This window comes from Lepidochelys kempii, chromosome 9 (assembly GCF_965140285.1).
Source record: "Lepidochelys kempii isolate rLepKem1 chromosome 9, rLepKem1.hap1, whole genome shotgun sequence".
NCBI lineage: Eukaryota > Metazoa > Chordata > Testudines > Cheloniidae > Lepidochelys > Lepidochelys kempii.
In genome coordinates, this window is record NC_136388.1 from 96120535 (window position 1) to 96140650 (window position 20116).

Consider the following 20116-nt stretch of genomic DNA (forward strand, 5'->3'; position numbering starts at 1 on the left):
AATCTGAATGTAACATACGCGCATTGGTGCATTTAACGGATGTTTGACCTGATCTAGCTTGTCTGTTGGAAAGATGAGAGGTAACGAAAAGAGACCCTCTCGCTGAGTTCTCTTCTGAGTTTCACCACTTGAAATCAGGGGAAACGACTGATTTCAATAGTTAGTCTGTTTTTACACTGGTAGAAACAGAGCACGAAGGAGAGATTTTGAAGGAGAAGGTGGTGGCGGCAGCTAACAGGAAAAATGGCAGAGTGTTGCAAGCAAAGCCCGGATACATATGTAGCTGAGACATAGACGGTTACAAAAGGGACATCTAAGGCAGCAGGCGGCCAGAGTAGTAACACTCATGAGAGCTGAGGTGCAGACAGTAGCGGGGCTGAGAAGGGCCTTGGAGTGATGTGGTCAGAGTAGCAGGAGAGCATGACCTGGCAGCAGCATTTTGGCTGGCTTGGTGGAGAGTAGGATGAAAGGCAGGAGACGATGGATGCCAGCGTTGCAGGAGTTGAGGAGGAAGGTGTGATACTGAATGCCTGGACAAGGGCTTCAGCTGCTGAGTGGAGAGGGAAGGGCTGCACCTAGAGTTGTGGTTTTAGGGGGAAAACAGACATGGTTAGGTGGCCTGTCTGAATGGAGAAGAGGAAAGAGTTTGAATAAGGGCTCGTCTACCCAAAGATTTAGTTCACGGCAAGCTGGGCTGTGAATCTACCCCATACCAGCAATGCACAATAACTCTTTATTACTGAGCTTTTATCTGCTTTCCTTACAAAGAGGACTAGATCAAAGGGCACGAATGAACTGTTAATGTGCATCAGCAGGGTCTACATAGGCAGTTGAAGTGTGGGAGCAGATTCAAACCCCAGCTTGCCACAGACTCAGTGTTTGTGTAGACAAGCCCTAAAACATCACATTCCAGGGAGGGCAGTGACGCATCTGCCTGTGATTGAGAAGAGGAGGGGGAAGCTGTGGGTCCACACAGGGTGGCCAGCAGGAGGTGTGGGACTGTCAAAGGTGGGAGACTGAATAGCGAGGGAGATTCAGGAGCCCTCAGCATGGATAATGGTGATTGAAACTACATCAAGTAGGGGCAAAAGCTGACTGTCTGAGAGACACACAGCAGCAGAGCAGAGAAGGAGTTGCTGATGTAGAAGCAAGAGGAGAAGAATCAGGAGAGAATTCAAGGATGGAGCTGGAGAGTGACTGTGACAAATAGTGTCTGGCTTGGAGGATGGCATTGGAAAAGAAGCTCCAAGCCTTTGCTGGGAGGGAGCTACTATTTGCTTCTAGAGTAGTTTCAGTAGTTTGCGGAGCAGCCAGATGAGAATTAGAAGAGAGAGTAAAATAAAAGCAGCGGCAACGGGGATCTTTGCAGGCACAAGCGCTGCCCTCTTTACACATGTAGACATCCCCCTTCCTCCTCCGTATGAAAATGTGTCCCGTGAAAGTGCTAATCTTCATTTGAATCTCACCTCGCTGGAAAACTGCAGTGGCTGATTGTATTGTCTGAGCCTGTTTGTATCCCTTCTCTTTCAGGCCTTTCTTGAAGCAGCAACGAATGTATTTTATATTTGCTCATATGGTGACGTCCATCTCAGCCTGGCTGGCCATAATTCTCCTTATCTTTATCAGCCTTTTCCCGGAGATTCTTCTAGTAGTTTTTAAAAATGCAAAAAGGAAAAACCATCAGGTAAGGAATGAGAGAATATACCACAACACTTCCCTTGTTTGGAAGAGGCGCGTCCGTTCTTCTAAACACCTGAGAGATTTCAGGGTAGCAATGCACCATTTGCACCTAGTGAGAGGCTCCCTGTCTCTCACTGTGTCACTCCTGTGTCATTGTGTCATTCCACCACCTCCCTAGCTAACGCATTCCAGGACTAGTGAAATAGTGTTTCCTAATGTCTAACCTAGACCTCCCCCACTGCAACTTGAGCCCATTGCTCCATGTTCTGTCATCTGCCACCATGGAGAACAGCCTAGCACCATCCTCTTTGGAATCCCCTTTCAAGTAGTTGAAAGCAGCTATCAAATCCCCCCTCACTTTTTTCTTCTGCAGACTACATAACCCCACTTCCCTCAGCCTCTCCTCATAAGTCATAAAAAGAAAAGGAGTACTTGTGGCACCTTAGAGACTAACCAATTTATTTGAGCATAAGCTTTCGTGAGCTACAGCTCACTTCATTGGATGCATGCAGTGGAAAATACAGTGGAGAGATTTTATATACACAAAGCATGTGTGTCTCCCCTGGATTTGTGCTGGAAATAGCCCAACTTGATTATCATACACATTGTAAGGAGAGTGATCACTTTAGATAAGCTATTACCAGCAGGAGAGTGGGGTGGGGGGAGAGAAAACCTTTTGTAGTGGTAAACACCCATTTTTTTCATGCTTTGTGTGTATAAAAAGATCTTTTGTACTTTCCACAGTATGCATCCGATGAAGTGAGCTGTAGCTCATGAAAGCTTATGCTCAAATAAATTGGTTAGTCTCTAAGGTGCCACAAGTCCTCCTTTTCTTTTTGCGAATACAGACTAACACGGCTGTTACTCTGAAACCTCTCATAAGTCATGTGCTCTAGCCCCCTGATCATTTTCGTTGCCCTCCACCGGACTCTCTCCAATTTGTCCAAATCCCTTCTGTAGTGGGGGGACCAAAACTGTACACAATTCTCCAGATGTGGCCTCACCAGTGCCGAATAATCACATCCCTCGATCTGCTGGCAATGCTCTTACTAACGAATACAGCCCAAAATGCCATTGGCCATCTTGGCAACAAGGGCACACTGCTGACTCATATCCAGCTTCTCATCCACTGTAATCCCCGTGGCCTGTTTTACAGCTGGGGAACTGAGACACAGTGGCTAACTGACTTGTCCCGAGATCACACAGGAAGTTTGTGGTGGACCTGGGATTAGAACCCAGTTTTCTAGAGTCCTAGCCTAGAGCCCTAACCACCAGGCTGTCCTCTTTCTTTATCACTACCTGCTGTCTCTTCAAGAAAGACACTGGGTTTTCCCATGCATGATGCAGTTTTTCCTGAAGGCCAGTCTCACTCTGCTAAAAGAAGGGGAAGAGTGGTGGGAGGGGCTGTTTGTAAAATAGAAATTGTCTGCTGCAAGCTTTAATGGTGGTAACTGTCTTTGAATGTTGGTGAAAAGCACCAGTTTATCTTTGCCTACTTCCCCAACATTGAAAGCCAGCACAGCTGTGGTTAGAAAGTGCATGGAAGATGGTGCAAGAAGGAACAATCAGTTGTACACATACAAAACAGGAAATGACTGCCTAGGAAGGAGTACTGCGGAAAGGGATCTGGGGGTCAGAGTGGACCACAAGCTAAACATGAGTCAACAGTGTAAGACTGTTGCAAAAAAAGCAAACATCATTTTGGAATGTATTAGCTGGAGTGTTGTAAGCAAGACACAAGAAGTAATTTTTCCACTCTACTCCGCACTGATTAGGTCTCAACTGGAGTATTGTGTCCAGTTCTGGGCACCACATTTCAGGAAAGATGTCGACAAATTGGAGAAAGTCCAGAGAAGAGCGACAAAAATGATCAAAGGTCTAGAAAACATGACCTATGAGGGAAGATTGAAAAAAATTGGTTTGTTTAGTTTGCAGAAGAGAAGACTGAGAGGGGACATGACAACAGTTTTCAAGTACATAAAAGGTTGTTACAAGGAGGAGGGAGAAGAATTGTTCTTCTTAACCTCTGAAGATAGGACAGGAAGCAGTGGGCTTAAATTGCAGCAAGGGAGGTTTAGCTTGGACATTAGGAAAAAATTCCTAACTGTCAGGATAGTTAAGCACTGGAATAAATTGCCTAGGGAGGTTGTGGAATCTCCATCATTGGAGATTTTCAAGAGCAGGTTAGACAGACACCTATCAGGAATGATCTAGATAATACTTAGTCCTGCCATGAGTGCGCAGGGGACTGGACTAGATGACCTCTTGAGGTCCCTTCCAGTCATATGATTCTATGTTAACGAAAATGAAAAGTTCATGTTCCCTGCTATGTGCTTCTGCAGTCGTTAAAAACATCTCTGCAACATCACATCAGAGCTCTTAGCCGCGTCCTTCTACACCTCCACCACTTCCTCCTCCTCCTCCTCCTCCTCCTTTACTAACACCTGCTAATGCTCAGCTACTTTAGCCTGTCATTCTGTGTTCCTCCCATAACTCATGTATTTATTTTCAGAGGGGGTATATTAGCAATTTAGGTTCAACGTTCTGTTTGCACATCTCTAAGCAGCAGGTTACTAAGCAGTCATTAGTAATGTAATGACCCGAAATGTAAAAGAATGTTAGTGTCATTTAAAACAGAAATGGTTACATTGAGTTTCATCAGAATTTGTGTTCAATGAAATCGTAAAATTACTTTCAAATACTGAAGTTTAGGAAGAAGAGATTTTTCTCATGGTGCTCTGGTATCCTGTATGACTTTACTGTAAGCTCTATGCACTTCTTTCAGGGTAATTTTTTTCTCTGGTCTCTGTATTTTGACCAAAAATTGGTATTTAACTAGATCTAAAAATATCAAAGTCTTAAAGATGTTTCCTTAAAACACTTGCTAGATTCCCTTGGCACAATATTGATAGTGCAATACATGTGCCTATGAAATAACAAAATCTGTGAAACCAATTATTAGTGTTCAATTTTATAAGCAATGAAAACTGTTGGAATCTTTGTTATGTTTATCAGACAGGTTTCAACAGCCTGTGTTTGTTTTCCTTTTAACTCTTTATTACATTGGTTCTGAGAACATTAATGGGTCAGAACAAAGACGAGAAACCCAGTATCTGACTCTTCTTTAAAAATCTGTCCTCATCCTGTGTTCCCTTCAGTTTATAAGGAAGGCTAACCAGCTTGGTGGGTGGTAGGTGACATCCAATTCTTAAGACCTTGAGTCACCATGTTAGAATTTTTCTTTTCTTTTTCGTTTTTTGTTTAAGACCCTAAAAATATAACCTAATGACTTCTAGGAAGTTAGACGAGCCAATTTCAAAGGAAAAGAATGGTTTAATCTCAGCAGTGGTGGTGAGGAAGTTTCCTCAAGGTGGGAGAAATGTGGTATAATGAGTCTGGTGATTGAAAAGACACTCGGGTCTAAAACCTCATCCCATTGACTTTAGTGGGAGCAGGATTTGGATCTTGTAGGCACTTAGGTGACAGCATCTAGTAGATCAGGAGTCTGGTGCCAAGATTTCCTTCTGGGGTAGAGTTTGGTGGGGGGGAGGGGGTGGTCCAGCTTTGCATTGTGTCCCAAAAGTTAGTAATTGAAAATCCCTTGGCTGGTCTGTGCGTAAAAGGTGCGTCCTTGACCAAGCTGTGGCCGGGCCGCTGTTGATTTGGCTAGAACTTCCTCACCAAGGGTGAAATCCTGACCCCTCTGAAGTCATTGGGAGTTCTGTTGTTGACTTCTTTGGGGTGTGTCTACACTGCACTTTAAGCCTGGGACTGCGGGACCTGGGATTGTGAACTAGGTGCATCCAAGCCTGTGCTTTAACACCCACACTGCATTGTAACCTGGGTTTACAGTTGCTGGACCCAGGTATCACAGTTGTGTTAACACATCCATATGGCACCATGCAGCCCTTCTGACTTGGGTCTGCAGCTTGTCTTGCGTCCACACTGCAAAATAACAGGGCTTGGACCCAGATCACACCAGGACTTGGACTGACCCAGTGCCCTAGCCAGGTCATAGAACCTGGGTTCTGACTGCTCGCTGACTCACGTCAGACTGATTTGGGTGTGGACAGCAGGGGAGCTTGGTCTCAAACTGAGTCAGGGCCCAGGCTTCGTGTCTGCAGTGTAGATGTACCCACTGGGGACAGGATTTCATCCCTTGTGCTCACACAGGCAAGCAAGACACCTACCATCCAACATAGTAGTTCGGTGGTTCCCTCCTTCAGCAGAAGTGGGGCTGAAGCCTCGAGCCCCGGCAGCTGTGTGCCGGCTCTCCAATTTCTGAAGATTGTCGTTATGTGGCTTGGAGGGTTAGTAAGTTTGGCCACCCCGGTGTGTATGTACATAAAAAAGACAAGATGGGGGTTTCAAGATGTTATGTTTCAAGAGCAATACTAAATTGTAGTCAAGAGTTTCGGACATGAGGGTCTAAAGTTAGACGCTTGTATCTGTAACTAGACGCCTAAGTAAATGGCCTGATTTTGAAAGGCGTCGAGGAGCCGCAGCCTCCACTGATTTCAGTCGAAAATCCACTTATTCAGGTGCCTAAACTTCCAACGTGCTGGCTAAGATTTCAAAAGCCAGTGCGTCTGAATAGCAAGAGCAGTGACTCCTGTCTCTCCTTTGAAAAATGGCGGGTGAAATCCTGACCCCATCAAAATCCATGCTGGGATTTCCCCTGGAGCGGTCCCATTTTGTAATGTTTCTCTTCAGTGCACTGCTATTCACTCGGCCTGTATTTGTCAATGCTTCTCTGTGCAAGTGTTTTGAAATGCAAAGTGCATTCATGTTTTCTTTTGGTTTCTGCATTTCTCTCTCTCTCTGCTGCCATTTTCCACCTTCTTGTGCTGTTGCGAACTAGGTAACGAAACGCCTTCCTTCTTCAGGACCATCCACTATCTTCATGCTCTCTCAAACTTCCAGCAATCACAGCTTTTCTTGGAATGAATAAGGTGATTTCCTTTCTCAATCAGTACAGGTTTGCTTGTGCTGCTGTTTTTTCCTTCTCCGAATGCATAACCATGATAACCTGTGGTTTTTAGATCTGCTTGTGCAATAAACGGTTTTTTAAAGGTACCTTTTCATTTAAATGTATTTTGTCTACCCCTTTCCCTTTGGTGTCGCTATCCCGTTATTTAAAGCTTTACAACAACTTGCTGCACATCAGCTCAGCTGTGCTTGTTGCATGCATCCTCATTATTTAATACGACCCATAGGTGTGCATGGTGCTTGACAGACAGACAGACGTAAGACAGGTTACACCCTCAGGGGACTTACAATCTGCATTTTGGACCAGATTGTCAGCTAGTGTAAACCAGTGCAGCTCCATGGAAATTCATGGAGTTGTGAGAAATAACTATGGATCTTTCCCTGTCTTTACATACCCACTTTTCCCCCATAGAGCCTGTTTGAGTGCGTTAGATAAAGCATTCTTCGAAACATGGGAACAAAAATCTACTTTATTTTGATTGTGCTCCCAGTTACTTGATTTGTGTGCAAACAGTCCATCTCGCACTTGGCCAATTCCGTAGGCTAGCAGTAACTTCTTGAACACATTCCTTTGGCTAGCAAAACAATATTTACTCACATGACAGTAAAGAATGTATTTTGCTATTCGTAAAGCTATAAAGTTTTGACAAAATAAACAAAGATTTTGTACCAGTTACGCTGAGTGCAATTCTCAGTTGCAGCTGCTCTCTATGGGGATGGTAAGATACCAGATCATTTTATGCATGTTCCTAGCTGGTTTCATTTTCACCTTGCTGTGTTTGCCACATACTTCTCAGTGTCCAAAAATACTACTGCAGAGGGTGATGGATTCTTTCCCTCTCTGAGAAACTTCCAAACTTGGATGTTCAAAACTGGGCATCTAAATAAGCGGGGGTGATCTTCAAAGTTGTGGCACACACCACTCATATTCACCAAAGGTGCCTTACTCTTTGGCACTCATACTTGAAAAATTTGGCCAATATTTCATAATCTTGGCATTTATAAATCATGTCTTGGGTTAGTCTTTTTGATTATTTAACTTAAAGTTTTCTTACAGAATGATTCAATAAGACTTCTTTTATTTGTTACACCACTGGGTAGATGAACATTTCTCATGTGCTTCAAGTATTTTTGCCTCACTATTACAGAAAAAACTGAGCAATAGGAAGGAATCTGATTCACTGTCGTCCAGACCTTCTGTCAGACCTCTTCTTTTAAGAACATTCTCAGACGAGTCTAATGTATAGTAACAGGTACCCTGTCCAAAAGAATTGGGATGGTTTTAAAGGCACAGATTAACCAAATGTTCCAAAAATCAATTAAAATATAGGTTTTATAATCTTCTCAGTTGTTGGTGTGGGGCACCTGTCTTTGCAAAACATAAAGGTGCAATGCTTGGTGTACATTTTAATCTTTGGAGCTATCTAAACAACTTTTTTGAACCTCAGTAGATGTGTGCAGATTCTTTAGAGTTCCAAGCTCCCACTGTATGTAATTAAAATGCACAGTATAATTGGCATAAGCCAAGTTTATTTCAGTAATATTGAGACAACTGAGACTGAACATACAGTCAGTAAATTATGTTAACAGTGATCATAAAACTTTAATACTCAATTATTTGTAATGAAATGTCCAAATCCCAATGATTAAAATTATTCCATTATTGCATCTGGATCAATTCAAAGGTTATGGGTTTGGTTTTTTGTAAGTGCATGCTTTTCTGTCAGAATTAGAGAAAGAAATGTTAATGTATGTGAACAGAATTGAATCTAAACATGTACTGTATTTGATTATATGTACAGCACACTTGTGTTTGTGTGTGTGTGTATATAGACATATAATTACTATAGTACATGTTTGGCTTTTTAATTATCATATTTAGAATCACTCTCTATGCCTCTAGCTGTAGAAATCGATAAAAGTGCCAAATTTCATTCACACTTAGAAGAAATGTCACATAGCCAGGCAGTGCCAGGTGCCAGCACAAAGCTGCAACCTTGCTACAAGTGTCTTCTTGTTCCTCCTAAGGTATTTGTATATAAATTTGCAAGTAAGGGAGCCATTGAGGCAAATAGATTCCAGGTTAAAAAGCCTACTTTTACTGGTCTTCGTTAGTAAATATTTGTGCTAGTCTGGATGTTCATACTCCCAAGTATTAACCCTGCTGTTCCTTAGTGTAACTATTCTGTACTGAAACAAGGATTGCTGTTCTCAGTACCAGCTCGGACACTTACTTTGAGGAAGGAGGGGGTCTTGTCCCAAATGAAAGATTGCTTACTTATAAGTCTACCAGTGGGCTAAAAATGGAGGGTGCTGCCCTTTATAAATGCCCTTATTAACAGAGCCCTAAGAATAAAAATGTCACTTCCATTTAACTCCGTGATTGTTCTACACCAGTGGCTCTCAAACTTTTTTACTGGTGACCCCTTTCACATACCAAGCCTCTGAGTGCAACCCCCCCTATAAATTAAAAAGACTTCAAAATATATATTTAACACCATTATAAATGCTGGAGGCAAAGTGTGATTTGGGGTGGAGGTTGACAGGTCACGACCCCACATGTAATAACCTTGCAAGTCCCTGAGGGGTCCTGACCCCCAGTTTGAGAACCCTTGTTCTACAACCTCCTGGACTTAGGGATGCTGCATGCTGTTATTTTCAAGCAGTCTGATTCATTTGGCTCGGTTGCTGTCTTTAATTTTTTTCCTCTTTTGATAGACCATGCAGCCTGGTCAGCATACCAGATTAAATAAATAGACCTGCAAATGGCCCACCTCCTCTGACAGGACTATAGGCTGCTCTGGGGTGAGGTTTTCACATGTACTAGGCCCGGAGGTCTGCTAATCTCATTGCTAGTCAGTTGGAATCCCATTGCACCCCTGAGTGTTCTCTGAACTGCAGTGGTGAGTGGGGCAAAGTCACACTGTGGTTGGCTGAATTTTGCAGGAAATGTGTCACCAGCTGGGGCAGTTCTCTGCCACCCAGATTTTTGTTTTACGCCAGGTTCCATAGAGATGGCTAGGTTTTTAAATGTTATCACGGTTTTGAGGCACAGAAAAATGCACCTATTTCCACTCCAAAAATTCTTAGTGAAAACAGGCTGTTTCCACATTTTCAGCAATCCATGAAAAATATTTGATGTTTGAGGGCGTCATTGGTCCAAATAATTTGCCCATCTTTGTGTGGACGCCCTGAGGCATACAGCCTCTGCAGAAGGTCTGTGCTCCCCACTCACCTGGGGGCAGTGCAGGAGCACCGAAGCAGTGATGGCAACCCTGATATTGCAGTAGCCCCTGTCCCATCAGAGCACCAGTGTGTTGCAGACACCCAGCAGCCAAAGGATGGCTTGATCATCTGAGCCTCACGTTTTGCATAGTTGGTTGCTCTAGGAATCCTGCTAACAAGATGTCGGCTACTTGGAAGCCCAGTTTCCAATCCCAGCAGACTGTGGTTGTTAAATTGTGTGCCACGCTGCTTACTTTGGGAGAAGTCTTATGGAAAAGGGGTGTTACATGCATGTCAAATATTTATGCCTGTAGCCAGCTTCAGCCATCTGATCACTCAGATCTGACTGAGGATCTTCCCACAGAGACATTACGCACTTCTTCAGTTGTTAAATGCTGCAATAATTTTTCCATCTGGGAAGCATATTGCTTCCTAAATGTTCTGCTTTTTAGGTCACATACACTAGCCAGTGAGTTTTTCGTGCCTTATTCTACACCTCTTGATGGATATCAGCCTCTTTCACCTCCTATTCGACTGGAGCTGTGCATTCTATGCATATGTGTAATGTTAGACCAGAAGCAGCCAGGAAAAAAATCAACTTTAAAAAAGGGAGGAAATTCCCCCTAGTCTACTAAGTGCTATTCGTTGGGAAAGATCCCATCCTTCCTATATTACAGGAGTTTCTCTTGGTAAATATTTGCCTGCATTAACATCAGATCAGATGTGATCGGTTCCCTTCACAAATCAGTGTGGTACCAGGTGCAGCTGGACTGAATTAATATGAGAATCCCAGGGGAGAGCAAGTCAGAAGTTAATCCTTGACCTAATGTAGCGTTTTGAAAACCGTGCAAATTCATTTGTCACACTACGCTCTCCCCTTCACTGTGAATGCAGTTTGGCATTTTATCACTGTCTTTTTATCACCATTCCTGTTATTCTCCTAGCAAATTCTAATACTTGGCTGTCTAGAATAACACAACTATGATTTTTGGAATGTAAAGATTATAGTAAACCATCTTTTCCCTTCTAATTTTACAGACTGTACCCTTTAATCTGCCTATGCTATTGTCCTACAAACCTATGGAGAATGGATACATTTCTGAAATGAAGATCAAAGACGCTGTTACTAACTTGACACAACAATACCATCTCAGGGTACCTCAAATGCAACAACTTTAAACACTGCACCTTGTCGTGCCGCAGGACAAGCCGTGTGTTTGAACTCACAGTTCTCCTTTAAAATGACACGTATTGTAAGCAGCTTTGCTGACCAAGCAGCTGCGGCCCTTATTTTTTCAAAGTCTGAAAATAGAAAAGTCTGGGACATAAGAAGTCCATGGAATCGGGAGTGGAGAAAAGGACGTCTAGAATTCCATAAAAATGGAACAATAGAAACTTTAGAGACACATGGATGCTCCTTATGCCCACTGAATAGAAGGAGGTTCCTCCATTACAGATTCATCCAACAGCAGTGAATGGCCACTAAAGTCTTATTCTTTTGCCTGACCAAAGAAGTAGCACAGCCTTTCTGCTTAATCACGGTCTTGTCCAACTCCCGTGGAAGACATTGGAAAGGCTCCCATCATGGAAGTTGGGTTGGACCCGAAATTAGAACCGTGTTCTGTCATCTTGCACAGCTCCCGTGGCTGCTCGTGAGAGTTGTGCACCAGCAGCTGAAGCCAGGAAGTGATTGTTAGAAAAGTTCAGCATTTAAATCCACGCAGCAGAAGTACTTGAAAATATTGACGGACTGAGCTGTTGATGGCGTGAAATGTCCAGTTGCGAACAGCAGGGTTAGAGCTGTTAAATGTTCTCTGTTTATTAAAATGCAGAAGCATGTGTCAGCCTGAACAAATATTTTGATCAGCTCCTCAGAAATGAAAAGTTTTCATATGGCAGGACTTCTTTTCCACGTTACCAGATTTGTTTCTGGAACAGGAGGAAGACATAATAACTAACCCTTTCCCCTTCTGTATTGAAAATACACAGAATTTCTTTATTACTCATGAAAATCTCCTTAGTCAGGAAAGAATCTTAAATAAAAGTTCTGTTGTGGCAGGTTTTCAGCCCAAGCTTAACTGGGCCTCTGTAGTTATGCTCACACTTCTGTGAATGGTTTCAGAGTGTAATTGCAGTTGTTTCGACACCTTCAAGACCTGAATGGTAGTCACAACCGGGCCTTAAGTGACCCATTGACATTGATTGTGCTTGCAAATAATACCAGATAAATCTGCAATCTTCATGATCTGCATCAACAAAAGAGGAGGTCAGTTTAAAAATAAGTGAATAAATGCATCTGGCTCTCTGAGTAACATTTTACTGGGTTCTAAAATCCGCAGATTTTTTTTTAAAATTGCACGTTAAGATGTTGATGTAATAATGCCACGTGTGCACAGCATAAAGGTAAAATGCTGGGCAACCAACTTCTGGTTGTTTTTTATTATGCAGGAAAACAATACTACTATGATTATAAAAAGTCCTGAGTGAGCACAGATTAAGTGCAATTGGCATTTTATTTTTTGAATGATATTTTTCCACCAGGTTGACGCCCCCATCATCCTGTATGGCCCAGGTGTCCCTGTGCCATATAAAGCGGAAAAAAAAGACTTGGGGTAAAAATTTTCAAGGTATGCAAGTCCCATTTTCTGGGGCTCCCAAGTCTTATTGCAAGTCAGTGGGACTTGGGCACTTTTGACAATTTTACCTTTAGGCTTTGCTTTGCTCATGCCCAGAGAGACTAGAAATTAGGGCTGGACAGAAAATTCCCATCTCCATGAAATATCGATGAACAACAGAAAAGAATTTTGCAAAAAATGATTTTCCCTTCCCTCCCTTCAAAAAGTTTGGAAACTCTAAAGCTGGAAAGGAGTTGGCGCTTCTGTGATCAGAAAGCCGCGCACCTGATTCTATGCCTGGTAATAGCCTTGGTTTTAAAAAACACCGACCGGCTGTTCAGTCTCTTGGCCTCTCTCCTGCTGCCTCTGAAGTAGTTGGGACGTTTCCTTAGGGGAAGCTGGATCGAGTTCTCTCCCCCTACCCCCAGTAATTGCAGGCAAACCCTCATCTATATCTAAGCAGTCACACAAAGCCTGCCATTCATGGAAAGCAAGGGGAAGGAGCGGGAACTGCATGCGAGAGGCTTCTGCCACCCCTGCACGTCCTGACTGCTCTGTGCTACTCAACATGGGGCGGGGGGAAATGTGAGCAGGCCTCAGGAGCTGTGGGGTGTCCAACCCACAAGACCCAGCATGGATGGGGGAGTGCTCAGCCCCATTCATGGCAAAAGTGGCCACGGCTCAGCCCCTCCTTGCTGAGGACAGGGGCGGGGATTGCATTCCCCTTCATAGTCCCTATAACCAAGGCCCTTTTTCCTTTGGCTCGTCGCACAGGACCAGAAGGGAGCCTTAGCTCTTGTCTGGTCACCAGTGTTGATGGCTAACATGTTGTGCCTACACGTTCGAGGACGAGGGGCACATCCACCCGATACACTGACAATATGGTCTGTTCGCCAACTCTGAGCTTTCTGCTTCGATGCACAGTTCTGTTTGTTGGTATGTTTACATAATCTTCAAAATGTGAGCACTGAAAGGCAGATTTCCAATGATCTGAGACCATTCCAAGTCCGACGCGGACCGCCTCCCTCCTGGTTTGTTTCGTGTAGCATTCTGCGTTGTTGGGATCCAATTCTGCTCCAGCTGACGCCAGCTGAATTTTTCCTTTTGGCTTCAGCAAGAGCAGGATTGCGGCATGTGCTCAGGAGTACTGATGGAAGGGGAAGGGGGGAATAACTATCCTGCATTTTAAGAGTAAGCTTGATTGGAACCAAATTTTTCTCTTTCCATCTCCAAATAATTAATTGTGGTGCAGAGTGAACCATTCACTGTAGATGTACATCTGAAACCAAAACTGATGTGAGGATCCACAAGGATGGGCTGGAATTAACACCAGATCTCTAGAAGACCAGCTGTAGAGTGTTGGAAATGCAGGCTGGCTATCTTGAGCAAGAGCCTTAGCTAGTGTATTGGTGTAGGTCCACGGACTCCAGTAGAGCTATGCTGATGTACACCAGGTAAAGGTATGACCCTCCGGATTCAAAACTAGCAAACCCCACATCTGTTGCTTCTTGGGGACCTGTGGTATAAGAGAGAACAGAAGAATTAATTCTGGAATTAGGGAGGTCCTGCAGCTGAGGTCCTGCCAAAGATTAGATAGCTCAGAATGGCAATAATTTGACAGTAACACAGTAATACCGTGATTGTTGTTCATATAAAACAATACAAGTTGTATTGTTACGGCACATTTCAGTAATGAGCTAAAAGGTCAGTCAGAGCTTATAGGTGGAAAATCTTGAAGGAAACCGGTTAGTGTTTCTAACAATTCCCTGCAGATTAATCACACTGATTAGTGACACAGAAAGTTAAGAAAAGTAACTAGACTCGCTCGCAGTACTAGTGAACATTTTCATAAACTAATCTTTGTATGAGGATAGTATAAATTGTCAGGATTTACATACAAATTGAAATGCAAATTTGCATACCTACCTACCAGTGGAAGATATAATTAGTATCACTGTTGTGCCACTCATCCAACTTCTCAGCTATGGGGTTTTTTTTAAATATGGTTGCATATAAAAAGGTGTATCTAAAACACAGTTGATGAGAAGAAACATTTTTCAGCTTCTTTAAAAAAAAAAAAAAAAAAAAAGGGACTGCAAACTTACTTCCTCCCCTCCCCACTTAAAATACAATTTTATACATGTGTTGCTTTATATAACAGATATTGAATGTGAATGTTATCTTTTATGAATGCAACTTGCCCTTTTTCGTTACAGAAACTTCTGCTTGAAGTAATCAATAAACTTTGGTATGTTGTTCTGATTAATATTTTTGCCTCATCTGTCTCCTGGGATGCTCCTAACCCTCATTTGCAGGAGCAAGTAAATGGTTTATCATAGAAGCAAAAGATGCAGTTCTTAATGCAGGAGGTAAATGGGGAGAGGTGTGGTCGGTTACCGGTTACACGTAATACACAGTACTTTATTCCTCACATAGGGCTTGATCCACCCCCTGTGGGAGTCAGTGGAAAGACTCCCACTATCTTCAGTGGGTACTGGATTGGGTCGACAGAGCCATACGTAATTCTCCATGGGCAACTCCCACTGCTGTCAACAAGAATGACACACAAGGGAAGAGTAGGTAGCCTCTACCTTACTGTATCTTTTGTCAATCCACTAAATAGTAATTCTACTAACAATAAATAAAACACTGCACATCTGTAGCTATTGCTGTGGACACACATCCCCAATCCACAAATAATGCCCTGGGTCAAAATGTAAAAACCTGGGTGCTGGAGTTTAGATGCACAAGTACTTTCATTTTCAGAGGTGCTGAGCACCCAAAGGTCCAACTTAGTGGGAACTGCAGCTGCTCAGTTCCTCAGCAAATCAGACCGCTTAGCTAGGCACCAAGTGTGAAAATGTTGGCCTTGATGCACAATGTTATATACTGGGGACTTGGGTAAGGAGTAACAAACTATCAGCTGGTTTTCAGCTCCCAGCAATCTTGTCTTCCATGCTACAAGCACAGCAGAGAAGATCAGAGCCCGATCTCTAAACTGCCTGGAGTTGATGAAATGCAGGTTAGGATTTGTGCTAATGAAATTCAGTGTCATTACAAATTGTTGGAGCAATTCACACACTGTGTGTGTTTATTTTTAAGATGAGTGTGTCTGACTCAAAATGTTTGTCAAAAAAAAAAAAGTTTGAGAAATTCTGTTTCTGCCTCTTTAATTATTAAGCTCCTGTGAACCATCACAGGACAGATGGCAGAGCTATTTAAAACTAAAGTTAACCTTTACGGAGTAGCATGTACTATTGGAAACCAAATATACATGTTGAGAATCTTAATAGTCTATTGTACTGTATATTATACTGTACTGAGTGATAGGTAAAATGATCTGAACAATTGCAAAGGCTTTTTATCTGAATTGGCTATAAAGAGTGGCAGGAACAGAGTGGGAGTAAAGTTAGTGGTGTGAGACTTATGTGAATTGCTAAATACTTCAGAAAGCTCTGAACCATCGCGATAACGTTTAAAATATCTATTTAATGGCTAAGGCGGGCAGGGGTACTGAGCGTTCTCCCCCTCAGGTGCTTGGCTGGATGGTTTTTGCTCACATGCTCAGGGTCTAACTGCTCACCGTATGTGAGGTCAGGAAGGAATTTTCCTCCAGGTCAGACTGACAGGTACCCTCGGGGGGGAGGGGGAGGGGTGTTCACCTTCCTCTGCATTATGTGAGTGCAGGTCACTTGCCAGGATTCTCTGGGTGTATCTCATTTAATCATTTCCCTGCTATTGCGGGGGCCTCAGGCACTGGTGCACCTTGGTCCCTCCTATGCAGTGCCTGGGGCGCATAATAGTCTGGTCTTCTGAGGGTCTCATTTATGTTGCTCTTATTTCTGATGTTGGGTTTGCTGTTGGGGTGCTGGGTGGTGTGGGTGGGTTGTGCAATACAGGAGGTCAGACCAGATGATCTAGTGGTCTCTCTGGCCTTAAATTCTAACTCTATGAATTAGAGAAGTTTTTGAAATGAGACATAATGGGCATTTCCTAATGTTCAGACCTTTCTTTTTTTTTTTTTAATAAGGACTTTTAAGGACAAGTTTTCAAAACGTCAAAGCCCGCTTGCATATACACCAGGCCTTCACACCCCTCACTCCATATTTGTTTGTTTCAGTGCGATAAGGGCAAAAACATCCATCTGCATCTCCGTGTGCATGTGTGTGAGAGAGAGAAAAGGTGGCCTTCCTGCAGCTGCTTGTGGAAACATTACAATCTGATTTCAGGCTCGCTTTGAAACTTTTGAAATAGTGGGATCTAAAGTGGTGAGCTGACTCTGCAGCAGACTGCAACAGCATATTTCCCCCCCTCATGTACTAGTATTTATATCAAGCAAGTAAAGTAAATGAACCTAAGCAGGGTTCCAACTCAGTCCTCGGGCATGGAGTCCAACCTTCCCAAAGGGGTTAGCCTCCCCTCTTTACGTCAGTCTGCCCCAAGCCACAGATGGCTGATGCGGTTTAAAGCATGGCAGTTTCCATAGCCGCTGGTATGCAAAGGAGTGATGTGGCCGGCATCACATCCAATTGCCTTTGACTTCCCTAATCCTATTGACCAGGTACCAGTTTTACATCTGGATGAACTGGAGCAGCCTTTCCATATGCGATCCAATAAGGCATAAACCTACAACCTCCAAGATTGTAGCTGAACGCCTTAGCCATTGACTTCAACAGGGATTTTACCCCAGCTACTTAAAAGATTTTACCCCAGCTACTAAAGGAGTTGGCAGATGTGATTGCAGAGCCATTGGCTATTATCTTTGAAAACTCATGGCGATCGGGGGAGGTCCCAGATGACAGAAAAAAGGCTAATGTAGTGCCCATCTTTAAAAAAGGGAAGAAGGAGGATCCTGGGAACTACAGACCAGCCAGCCTCCCCTCAGTCCCTGGAAAAATCATGGAGCAGGTCCTCCAGGAATCAATTCTGAAGTACTTAGAGGAGAGGAAAGTGATCAGGAACAGTCAGCATGGATTCACCAAGGGCAAGTCATGCCTGACTAATCTAATTGCCTTCTATGATGAGATAACTGGCTCTGTGGATGAAGGGAAAGCAGTGGACGTGTTGTTCCTTGACTTTAGCAAAGCTTTTGACACGGTCTCCCACAGTATTCTTGCCAGCAAGTTAAAGAAGTATGGGCTGGATGAATGGACTATAAGGTGGATAGAAAGCTGGCTAGATTGTCGGGCTCAATGGGTAGTGATCAATGGCTCCATGTCTAGTTGGCAGCCGGTATCAAGTGGAGTGCCCCAGGGGTCGGTCCTGGGTCCGGTTTTGTTCAATATCTTCATAAATGGGGATGTTGAGTCTTCAGAAGAAAAGAATGAGGGGGGATTTGATAGCTGCTTTCAACTACCTGAAAGGGGGTTCCAAAGAGGATGGCTCTAGACTGTTCTCAGTGGTAGCAGATGACAGAACAAGGAGTAATGGTCTCAAGGTGCAGTGGGGGAGATTTAGGTTGGATATTAGGAAAAACTTTTTCACCAGGAGGGTGGTGAAACACTGGAATGTGTTATCTAGGGAGGTGGTGGAATCTCCTTCCCTAGAAGTTTTTAAGGTCAGGCTTGACAAAGCCCTGGCTGGGATGATTTAGTTGGGGATCAGTCCTGCTTTGAGCAGGGGGTTGGACTAGATGACCTCCTGAGGTCCCTTCCAACCCTGATATTCTATGATTCTAAGGTGTGAGGTGTGGTGGCCAGATGGTTATTTGCTATTTGCCATTGACTTCAGTAGGGTCAGGATTTCACCTTTGCTTCTCCGTGGTAGGTTCTAGGGAAGATGAACTGAAGCTAGCCTCTTGTTCACTGGGGACCAGGTAATTTCCCTGTCCCCTGACTTATTGCTAAGACACTGGTAAACTGTAGACAAGTGAGCTTACGTATCTGATGCACTTTAAACTCTGCTGAAATTGCTGGGTATGTAAAAGGTAGTTCATCCCTGGTATAAGCTCTTTGATGTCAATATACTTATACCAGCAATGAACATATCCCTTTCACTTCGGGTCAGTTCCAAACTAAATTGAAACTGTTTTTCCAGTTTCCAGGATTGCTTAAAATATAAACTCTTCGCTCTAGCTCTGGGCGTGAAAGTGCTAGATTGCCCTGCTGCTCTGTGGGGCTGTTAGTGCTTGTGGATATTTTCCTAGGAAGCACCAGCATCAAATAATCCATCATCTATGTGCGCATCCCAGGGCCTTAAACCTGCTAATGGTCACCTGGGGAAGGCCTTGGGCTGGGATTTGGCCAGAGACCAATGTACAGAACCAATGGTTGTGGATGAGATAGGGGTGATAAACAGGAACGTAGCAACTGATTTCCTGAATTATGTGAATCTGCTAGTTGGAAACCAGGGTAGAAGGACTGTAGCTGGAGCTTCCTAAACTTCAGCAGCTGTCACAGGGCACAAGATGGGACTGAGGCGTCAGTCTCCCCACTACTACATAGGTCACTGTGACCCAAAGACCATGGATGCCAACAGGCAGAGGGCAACTCTGGATTCACCAAAGGAATGTCATGGAGGGGCTCTGATGAAAGCCTCTGTCCCATTGGTCATCATAATAATGGCAAAATGGATGTTGTATAAGGAGTTATGTGTATACACTGAAAAATATGTTCTTAAGGTCTGTCACGAGACTGGTCACCTGAAGGGTAAAAAGTTGGTTTTCTTTCAGGCAAGAATTGTGTTTCTAGCTGCCTGCTTCCATGTAAATTAAATATTGTCTGGTTCACAGTGGGCCTCCATTTACTATATGAGTCAAATGCTAATGAAGGATTGTGAAATCTTCAAAGAGAGGAAATTTACAGGCAGAAGTGACCCAGCAGGAGAGAGAGAGCCCTATTTACATAAGGACAATGAACTTTTGGGAATACAACTAAGCAGTACAGAGGCACACCCTCATTCCGTCCATCTGTCAAGACAAGCGGCCAGCAGCCTTGATCTCATAAGAAGGGACTGCAGCCAAACTGGTTGAAAATCCTGGGGAAATGACAGGGGTAAGCTATCTTGTAGGAGATAGGGGAATGCCTTGTTGTTTATGTGTAGGCTCTAGAAAGTGTGTTACGATTTTGTTTAATGTGTCACCACTTGTTTCCAGTATTCTCACTCTCGTTCACTCGAATCTCAGTTCTTTGATAATAAACTTCTTCTTCTTGTCTCTATAAAGTGCTATGTGTTAAGTGATGTGGTGATTCTGAGTTGAATCTAACAAACTGGTGTGGACTGCTCCTTTGGGAATAGCGGATCGGGGAGTTCTGTGAACAGGGACTTGGGCACAGCCGGAGGATGCTCAGAGGACGTGGGGGTGAGGGGTTGCCTATCGCTATCCCTTACAAAGAGAATCCGGCCCAGTGGAGACTGATGAGGGTGGTGAGCCCAGTGCATGATAGCAGTACAATTGCCTATGCTCTGCTGGGACCAGTGCTGTGTGTAGAAACAGTGGTGAGTTACCAGCATACCAGGGGAATCCACTCAGTGATAAGCATGCCAAAATTCCCTGGGCCAGGCGAAGCCTAAGGCTGCCAGTTGCAGAAGAGGGCAATGCAGAGAGTTCAGCCAATTGATTTCTTCCTTAAGTGCAGGCGTTTCTCTGGGTCTAACAGAGCAGCTTC

General features: G+C 43.7%; 1 protein-coding gene across 9 annotated transcripts in view; it reads left to right on the top strand.

Moving 5' to 3' along the window:
- Positions 1 to 14775, top strand: part of ATP11C (ATPase phospholipid transporting 11C (ATP11C blood group)) — a 122027-nt gene extending 107252 nt beyond the window's left edge. For 6 of the 9 annotated variants that reach the window (XM_073358413.2, XM_073358409.2, XM_073358410.2 and 3 more), the window contains 2 exons: positions 1531 to 1684; positions 10933 to 14775. In XM_073358413.2, coding sequence (XP_073214514.1) covers positions 1531 to 1684; positions 10933 to 11073 — 295 coding nt within the window. In that variant the 3' untranslated portion in view covers positions 11074 to 14775. Of the gene's footprint in view, positions 1 to 1530; positions 1685 to 6541; positions 6633 to 7817; positions 7923 to 10932 lie in introns of those variants that run through there. The other 3 variants (XM_073358407.2, XM_073358408.2, XM_073358415.2) reach the window with 3 other exon arrangements.
- The last annotated feature ends 5341 nt before the right edge of the window (positions 14776 to 20116 follow it).